The following is a 10,350-nucleotide window of genomic DNA, read 5'->3' as shown; positions in this document are numbered from 1 at the left end:
CAGGTTGTAGGCCATAAAGAAGGTTTGGATGTTATGGAGAGAGCTGATCCTTTATTCCTTTTAATTGGACTTCCTACTATTCCTGTCATGCTGATATTAGGCAAGATGATTCGCTGGGAAGACTATGTACTTAGGCTATGGCGCAAATACTCTAATAAACTACAGATTTTGAACAGTATATTTCCAGGTAAGACCCTGAATTGTGGTTGTAGTGTACATACCACACTGATCTTGTAGAAGAACCATGATATACTCTTTTATTAACGTTTTAATTAATATTTTTAGCTATTCTGATTTATTAGCACTGATACATTGCTTTTTTTTTCCTTTAGGGATCGGTTGTCCTGTTCCTCGAATACCAGCTGAGGCTAATCCTTTAGCAGATCATGTTTCTGCTACTCGAATTTTGTGTGGAGCCCTTGTCTTTCCTACTATTGCGACGATAGTTGGTAAACTGATGTTCAGTAGTGTTAACTCTAATTTACAAAGGACAATCTTGGTAAGATGGCTTTAATATTAATTTTCAAATAACTATACAAAAGAGTATAACTGTATTTGTTAAAGAACAAAACAAATAATGCAATATTTCCTTAATAATTTCCTTCCCTTAATAAATGCATAATTTCAATAAAAAAAAAGAACAAAACAAAATAACAGGGCTCTTTAAATGTTTCGTCTGGGACTGGTGGGCCTTACATCCTAATTTGATCACCACTGCTCTCCAGTTGGCTCGAGAGACAATATGTATGAATCATCAGAACTGTCTGTTTTGCCAACAGGATCAAAATGCTGAAGAGCTTCTGCTCTAGGATTAGACTGCTTGATTCAAATCCTATCTCAGATACTGCCTTGCTGTGAAATCTGTGGAAATTTTTTGACTTCTCTGCCTTTAGAATGGGGACAATAATGGTCCCTATTTTAAGATTATTGCAAAGATTAAATGAGGTCATTTATTTGAAGTACTGACGTACAGTAAGCGCTAACGTTACTTGCTATCATTATTACTGTTATTCCCATTTCCCCCTCTGGTAGCATCTGCCCTGGTTTGATTCTTCTGTATTAGACTGGATGTAGAGCTAAGTAGAAGGAAGATTACTCAGGTAGGATAACAGGGAAGACTTCTGTATCCTGTTATCTATAGTATGAATCTTTCTCCTTTTCTCACCCCCTAGTAGAAAAGAGAACCAATTCATTTGTTGTCATCCGAATTAGTTTAGCATCAACACATCTTTTATGATCTAAATAAAATTCTTATTAATATTTCTCTAAACCTGCATTATTAAAAGATTATTTTCCTTTTTATTTTAGGGTGGAATTGCTTTTGTTGCCATAAAAGGAGCATTTAAGGTATACTTCAAACAGCAGCAATATTTACGTCAGGCACACCGCAAAATTTTAAATTATCCAGAGCAAGAAGAAGCATAGAACTGTGACTTCTAGGTGTTCTGCAGTCCTTTCATCCATATAAGTCTGTTGTGTTGTTCTGATTCCATCATTTATGCACAGTAGTGGAGACTTGTGATAAGCTGCTGGTCCTATATTTTTAAGAAATATAATAAAGCACTTAGGGCGGGGAAAATCTTCTCAGTAATCACGGAACCTAAGAATGTGTTGTATTTCATTGTTTTGTATGTACATCCTTTATGGCAGTCACCTGAACTGTTATCTTGGCATGGTCTACCTGGATTTTGTTCATATTTTCTCCAGACAAATGTAAAGATCGAACTGTGCAAATATTAAAAGATGCACATGCTGTTTTATTCAAATGCCTATTTTGTACATATTCATTTTCTTAGAATCAGCAACTCAATGAAGGTACTGTGAGGATTTTTCTCACTAGCATAATTTGATTATCTTCTAAATAGGACCATATGTTACTATGAGGAAATGTAAATTAAATTAGTTATAAATAAATAACAAACCAAAAATGTATGTAACCATTCGAATGATTATCTGAACAAATGAATTTGTTGTGTTTTTTTAACCTATGTGATTACTTCCAAAATGTCTAGAGTAAAAATTCCCAGGGCTTCCAGATGTATTTTTAGCTATTCAGTTTCATTTATATAATGTTGACATTTCATTGTTCATAATATAGTTTTCACTCATGCAGTCTGAATTACATATAGAGAGAGTGGGAGAGTGTGTGTGTGTGAGAGAGAGAGTGTCATCAGTCCTTCCATCACTGGAATAAAGTTTTTGAAATCCATATTTCTAGAGATTAGAGCTGTCAGTTTCTAATAGTTTGAGCACAGAAAGATTTGCAGAAAAATAAAGTTATTTTACTCTCCTCTTTCATTGATTCAGTTTTTCAGATATTTGTTGAACACCTTTGCCCAGGTACTGGGCTAAGTGCTCTGGGTTACAGTGGTGAAAAGACAGACTTGGTCCCTGCTCTTACAGTTTCAGCTGATAGAAAACCAGCAGTGCATAAACCAGGGTGAGGCCTTGAGCTCTTTTTCTTTATACCAATTAGAGAGGAGATCATTGTGAAAGCAAGAAGTTTTGAGTAAATATTGAGGTCATTGTTTTTGGCATTTTATTATAGCAGACCAATGCTAATGTTTCAGGACTTGCTTATCATGTTATATGAGGCCAGCACCTTAATGATCACTGTTCAGCTAGTTTTGAATTCATTTTTCAAAAGCAGTTATTTATTTTAAGCCATTTCAATAAAGAATGGCCATTTTAGTGTTCAGTAGTCTGAATACTCTTGCAGTTATTTTCATTAATTAAATTTAAATTATAGTTCCAAAACTTATTTATTTTCTTGTTCACAGAATTTAATGCATGACAGTAGTAAATGTTTCACCTTACTGGTAAGTGGCCACTTTTCTTTAGCAGTGTAGTGGATATAGATTGAGCTACTTAGATTGCAGTGATGTATGTGAATTTTAGTAATTAATGACTAGTATCTTCCAATGGTATTCATGTCTTAATTTTGAGTTATAATATATGGTGTTTATATGACTGGCTTTTGAACATTAAGGTAATAATTCTTGAGGAGGGAAGGAAGATTTGACATTGAGCCTTATTAAGAACACTGCTGCAGTTCTGAAGGGAAAATATAAATTCAATGATATATAATAACCTAGATTATATAACTATAATTGTAAAATATATGCCTTTTCTTTTTAATTTTCAATATGAAAATATATGAAATAGAAATTTCCTACATAGTTTTGTTATATAGAACAGATTTTAGGCAGCCTTTACTAAGTTACACAAGCACACAGTTCCCCATTTACTACTTTAATACCCAAGACCGGGGAATAGCTGCTTGGGTTTATTGGCATCAAGGCTCATAAGAGCCAGGGGAACAACTCTAATCTTTTGGGGGAGAGGTTTTCTAGGGCTGTGGTGGGGGGGGGGACTGTAAGTGCCTGGGACCAGAGTGTGGTCTCTCACTCTGGAATTGAACACTTAATCTTAAGAGCCTTAGTCTCTCCAGAATGTTGACCCACATCATTATGAAGCAGTGAAAGAACATGGACTGACGTATAGTTGGATGGACCTCGGTTCAAATCCCAACTTTTATTTTAATAATGGTATCTATGTCCTTGGCCAAGTGATTTAACTTCTCTGAGCTACAGTTCTTTCATCTCTGAAATGCAAGATTATTTCCAGGATTAACTGAGAAATTAAAGTAACAGAGACAACGTTAGGTTTAAAATAGCCCCTACAGAGTTGTAGTTGTTTCATAATTGCTAAATAATCTCTTGAAAACATGTTCTTCCCATGAAGAGGTAAAAGAAAGACATTTGGGGACAAAGGACTGATGTAGACTTCTGGATTTTGTGTTTTCCAGTTTATTTTCATATTGCTTAATTTACTGTGTTATTTCTAAAAACTTTAATGTTTTAAACCTCTTTTACAAAATTCAGTGACAACTAGTAGAGTTCTGTTCTTTGCAGAAGACTTATCTTCCCATTCAAAGTGTCTGAAAATATTGTTCATCATTACATATTATCAAATGACTGAAGAATATAAAGTGAAATTCAGTGACTTAGTCACTGCCTGCTAACTGTGCTGTAATTTTTTTAAACATCTTGTTTTTAATATAGCAAACTATCTCAATACTGGCTGGATTAGGTTGAATAAAGAATTTTTATGTTCTCTAGGTGTATTTTATCTGTTGAACAACTACCAAAATGCAATAAATTAATTATGTACTGCGTAATTCTTTTTAAATCATAGTTATTTAGAAACTAGTAAGATTTTTCTTTTAGTAAAGATCTGTAGGTGGATTTTTTTTGTTATTTTATAAGCAGGCTGGCCTCGATTTCAGGTGTGTTCTCCTGATTAAAATATATCTCCTTGTCCACCCTCAAAGCCACTAGGACTGAGTGTGATTAGACAAGCAACTGGTCCTTATTCCAAGAACTGTGGGTGGTCTCATGCGACAATATCTTAGGGTATATTTAAGTTGGTTAGGAACATCTATTTTTTTTTAACTGCTTGTCCCAAGAAACTAAGACCTTAAATTTATGAAGTAGATTAGAATATTTTAGAAGGAATAAACCAAACAAAGTCCCTTCCATCCATGGGGATTGTATTGGTTCAAGATTATTTTATTACCTCTATCTGGTAGACAGGCTAGCAAAGGAGTTGGGCAGTCCTAGCTACATGTTCTAGCTCAGATACTTAAATTTGTTGTAGGTGAAGTTACTTTCTCAAACCAATAGAATTTATAACAGGTTTTTTATTTGTTTGTCTTGCATGGGCAGGCACTGGGAAGCGAACCTGGGTCTCAGGCATGGCTGACGAGAACTCGGCCTGCTGAGCCACTGTGGCCTGCCCTCAAACCAATAGAATTTAAAACCTATCTCTGGGTTATGGTGAGGATCTATTTGAGGTAACATTGTAGGACAGACTTTGATATACTTAGAAACTAAGTAAATCTGTGCTGATTTAAGTACCTAGTAGACCTTCTGCCTGTAACCTCTCTCCTCTCCACTGGGATCTTAGAATTGCCTCTTCTCTGCTCTACCTGCCACCCCACACTCCCATCAGAAAAGTAGAGTTGTGCAATATCTTGTTTAATTACCTTCCTGGAGCAAAGATCCTGAGCAAGGACAATGGGTTTGCAGCTGAGTGGATGCAAAATCCTTGAGTAAGCAACAGAGGGTGAGCTATTGTGCTGGTCAACTCCATGTGGATTTAAATATCTTTCAGTTGCTGTTCATGCCAGGGTTACAGTGAATCAAGAACATACACACTTCCTCAGCAGATGCTTGTTGAACATCTTTTTTAAAGAAAACTTACTGTAAAATAAATATACAAAAAAAAGAAAAAAAATTTCAAAGTACATTAGTTACAGAGCAGATCTCAGAGTTTGTTATATGGGTTACCATTCCACTATTTCAGATTTTTCCTTCTACCTGCCCTAAAACACTAGAGACTGAAAGAACTATCAATATAATGATTCAGTAGTCATACTCATTTGTTAAATCCTATTTTCTGTCTTATAACTCCTCCTTCTCCTATCTTCCTTCTCCCAATCAATAAGAATCTTTGGGCAGTGCCCATTCTAATGTTTCAAGTTAATAAGAGGTATCCGCAGTAAGGGATAAGGAGATGTGATTAGTTGATAATCCTGGACAGGCTAGTCCCTCTGGATTTCAGGATTTATCTGGCCTAGGAACCCTCTGGTGGTTATACGTTTCAGGAAAATAAACTTAGCACATGAAACAGACTATAAAAATTTTGGGGTTCCCCCTACCCACCCTCGCACGGCCCCCCGGACCAGCTGGGAGAATTGGATCAGAGATCCGCCAAGCCGCGGAGGCCGGCAACCCAACCCGACACATGGATTCCCAGGCCGGCTGGGAGATTCGGATTGGCACTCCCCCAAGCTGCCTCAGCTGGCGACCTGCCCTTACACCGAGAGTTTTCCAAAGTTAAAGGAGCCACAGCATCTTTTACTGGTGGGACCCACAGACAGACGAGCGCCACCTACTGGGCAGGATAAGAAAAACAGAGCCCACAGATTTCACAGAAAAATCTTTCAACCTGCTGGGTCCCACACCTAGGGAAACCTGATTAAATACCCAGACGCCAGCAGAAGATAATGGATCACACTCGGAAAATTGAAGATATGGCCCAGTCAAAGGAACAAACCAATAGTTCAAATGAGATACAGGGGCTGAGACAACTAATGCTGAGTATACGAACAGAAATGGAAAGCCTCTTCAAAAACCAAATCAGTAAATTGAGGGAGGACATGAAGAAGACATGGGCTAAAGAAAAAGAAGAAATAGAAAAACTGAAAAAACAAATCAGAACTTATGGGAGTGAAGGACAAAGTAGAAAAGCTGGAAAAAACAATGGATACCTACAATGGTAGATTTAAAGTGACAGAAGCTAGAATTAGTGAATTGGAGGATGGAACATCTGAATTCCAAAAAGAAAGAGAAACTATAGAGAAAAGAATGGAAAAATTTGAACAGGGGATCAGGGAACTGAAGGACAATACGAAGCGCACAAATATACGTGTTGTGGGTGTCCCAGAAGGAGACGAGAAGGGAAAAGGAGGAGAAAAACTAATGGAAGAAATTATCACTGAAAATTTCCCAACTCTTATGAAAGACCTAAAATTACAGATCCAAGAAGTGCAGCGCACCCCAAAGAGAATACACCCAAATAGGCGTTCTCCAAGACACTTACTAGTTAGAATGTCAGAGGTCAAAGAGAAAGAGAGGATCTTGAAAGCAGCAAGAGAAAAACAATCCATCACATACAAAGGAAACCCAATAAAACTATGTGTAGATTTCTCAGCAGAAACCATGGAAGCTAGAAGACAGTGGGATGATATATTTAAATTACTAAAAGAGAAAAACTGAAAACCAAGACTTCTATATCCAGCAAAATTGTCCTTCAAAAATGAAGGAGAAATTAAAACATTTGCAGTCAAAAAGTCACTGAGAGAATGTGACCAAGAGACCAGCTCTGCAAGAAATACTAAAGGGAGCACTAGAGTCAGATATGAAGAGACAGAAGAGAGAGGTATGGAGAAGAGTGTAGAAAGAAGGAAAATCAGATATGATATATATAATACAAAAGGCAAAATGGTAGAGGAAAGTATTACCCAAACAGTAATAACACTAAATGTTAATGGACTGAATTCCCCAATCAAAAGGCATAGACTGGCAGAATGGATTAAAAAACAGAATCCTTCTATATGCTGTCTACAGGAAACACATCTTAGACCCAAAGATAAACATAGGTTGAAAGTGAACGGTTGGGAAAAGATATTTCATGCAAATAACAACAGAAAAGAGCAGGAGTGGCTATACTAATATCCAACAAATTAGACTTCAAATGTAAAACAGTTAAAAGAGACAAAGAAGGACACTATCTACTAATAAAAGGAACAATTAAACAAGAAGACATAACAATCATAAATATTTATGCACCGAACCGGAAAGCCCCAAAATACGTGAGGAATACACTGCAAACACTGAAAAGGGAAATAGACACATATACCATAATAGTTGGAGACTTCAATTCACCACTCTCATCAATGGACAGAACATCTAAACAGAGGATCAATAAAGAAATAGAGAATTTGAATATTACTATAAATAAGCTAGACTTAACAGACATTTATAGGACATTACATCCCACAACAGCAGGATACACCTTTTTCTCAAGTGCTCATGGATCATTCTCAAAGACAGACCATATGCTGGGTCACAAAGCAAGTCTTAACAAATTTAAAAAGACTGAAATCATACACAACACTTTCTCGGATCATAAAGGAATGAAATTGGAAATCAATAATAGGTGGAGTGCCAGAAAATTCACAAATACGTCGAGGCTCAACAACACACTCTTAAACAACGAGTGGGTCAAGGAAGAAATTGCAAGAGAAATTAGTAAATATCTCAAGGCGAATGAAAACGAAAACACAACATATCAAAACCTATGGGACGCAGCAAAGGCAGTGCTAAGAGGGAAATTTATTGCCCTAAATACCTATATCAGAAAAGAAGAAAAGGCAAAAATTCAGGAATTAACTGTACACTTGGAAGAACTGGAGAAAGAACAGCAAACTAACCCCAAAGCAAGCAAAAGGAAAGAAATAACAAAGATTAGAGCAGAAATAAATGAAATTGAAAACATGAAAACAACAGAGAAAATCAATAAGACCAGAAGTTGGTTCTATGAGAAAATCAATAAGATTGATGGGCCCTTAGCAAGACTGACAAAAAGAAGAAGAGAGAGGATGCAAATAAATAAGATCAGAAATGGAAGAGGAGACATAACCACCGACCTCACAAAAATAAAGGAGGTAATAACAGGATACTATGAACAACTTTACGCTAATAAATACAACAATTTAGATGAAATGGACGGGTTCCTGGAAAGACTTGAACAACCAACTTTGACTCAAGAAGAAATAAATGACCTCAACAAACCAATCACAAGTAAAGAAATTGAATCAGTCATTCAAAAGCTTCCCAAAAAGAAAAGTCCAGGACCAGACGGCTTCACATGTTCTACCAAACATTCCAGAAAGAATTAGTACCAACTCTCCTCAAACTCTTCAAAAAAATTGAAGTGGAGGGAAAGCTACCTAATTCATTCAATAAAGCCAACATCACCCTCATACCAAAACCAGGCAAAGATATTACAAAAAAAGAAAACTACAGACCAATCTCTCTAATGAATATAGATGCAAAAATCCTCAACAAAATCCTAGCAAATCGAATCCAACACATTAAAAGAATTATACATCATGACCAAGTAGGATTCATCCCACGTATGCAAGGATGGTTCAACATAAGAAAATCAATTAATGTAATACACCATATCAACAAATCAAAGCAGAAAAATCACATGATCATCTCAATTGATGCAGAGAAGGCATTTGACAAGATTCAACATCCTTTCCTGTTGAAAACACTTCAAAAGATAGGAATACAAGGGAACTTCCTTAAAATGATAGAGGGAATATATGAAAAACTCACAGCTAATATCATCCTCAATGGGGAAAAATTGAAAACTTTCCCCCTAAGATCAGGAACAAGACAAGGATGTCCATTATCACCACTATTATTCAACATTGTGTTGGAGGTTCTAGCCAGAGCAATTAGACAAGAAAAAGAAATACAAGGTATCAAAATTGGAAAGGAAGAAGTAAAACTGTCACTGTTTGCAGACGATATGATATTATATGTTGAAAACCCGGAAAAATCCACAACGAAACTACTAGAGCTAATAAATGAGTACAGCAAAGTAGCAGGTTACAAGATCAACATTCAAAATATGTAGCATTTCTATACACTAGCAAGGAACAAGCTGAGGGGGAAATCAAGAAATGAATCCCATTTACAATTGCAACTAAAAGAATAAAATACCTAGGAATAAATCTCACTAAAGAGACAAAAAACCTATATAAAGAAAACTACAAAAAACTGTTAAAAGAAATCACAGAAGACCTAAATAGATGGAAGGGCATACCGTGTTCATGGATTGGAAGACTAAATATAGTTAAGATGTCAGTCCTACCTAAATTGATTTACAGATTCAACGCAATACCAATCAAAATCCCAACAACTTATTTTTCAGAAATAGAAAAACCAATAAGCAAATTTATCTGGAAGGGCAGGGTGCCCCGAATTGCTAAAAGTATCTTGAGCAAAAATAACAAAGCTGGAGGTCTCATGCTGCCAGTCTTTAAGGCATATTATGAAGCCACAGTGGTCAAAACAGCATGGTATTGGCATAAAGATAGATATATCGACCAATGGAATCGAATAGAGTGCTCACATATAGACTCTCTCATCTATGGACATTTGATCTTTGATAAGGCAGTCAAGCCAACTCACCTGGGACAGAACAGTCTCTTCAATAAATAGTAGCTAGAGAACTGGATATCCATATGCAAAAGAATGAAAGAGGACCCTTATCTCACACCCTATACAAAAGTTAACTCAAAATGGATCAAAGATCTAAACATTAGGTCTAAGACCATAAAACAATTAGAGGAAAATGTAGGGAGATATCTTATGAAACTTAACAATTGGAGGCGGTTTTATGGACCTTAAACCTAAAGCAAGAGCACTGAAAAAAGAAATAAATAAATGGGAGCTCCTCAAAATTAAACACTTTTGTGCATCAAAGAACTTCATCAAGAAAGTAGAAAGACAGCCTACACAATGGGAAACAATATTTGGAAATGATATATCAGATAAAGGTCTAGTATCCAGAATTTAGAAAGAGATTGTTCAACTCAACAACAAAAAGACAGCCAACCCAATTACAAAATGGGAAAAAGACTTGAACAGACACCTACCAGAAGAGGAAATACGGATGGACAAGAGGCACATGAAGAGATGCTCAAAT

General features: G+C 36.1%; 1 protein-coding gene across 4 annotated transcripts in view; it reads left to right on the top strand.

Moving 5' to 3' along the window:
• MARCHF5 (membrane associated ring-CH-type finger 5) overlaps positions 1-10,350 on the top strand; it is a 103,941-nt gene that overhangs the window by 74,841 nt on the left and 18,750 nt on the right. The window contains exons 4-7 of one of the 4 annotated variants that reach the window (XR_013161623.1): positions 4-187; positions 333-499; positions 1,309-2,440; positions 2,781-2,819. Coding sequence is in view for 1 of the 4 variants with exons in the window: in XM_077125451.1 (XP_076981566.1) it covers positions 4-187; positions 333-499; positions 1,309-1,425 (468 nt within the window). In the remaining 3 variants the exon portion in view is untranslated. Of the gene's footprint in view, positions 1-3; positions 188-332; positions 500-1,308; positions 4,119-10,350 lie in introns of those variants that run through there. The other 3 variants (XR_013161624.1, XR_013161622.1, XM_077125451.1) reach the window with 3 other exon arrangements.

Source organism: Tamandua tetradactyla, chromosome 13 (genome assembly GCF_023851605.1).
Source record: "Tamandua tetradactyla isolate mTamTet1 chromosome 13, mTamTet1.pri, whole genome shotgun sequence".
Taxonomy (NCBI): Eukaryota; Metazoa; Chordata; class Mammalia; order Pilosa; family Myrmecophagidae; genus Tamandua; species Tamandua tetradactyla.
This window is presented reverse-complemented; position numbering and strand designations above follow the sequence as displayed.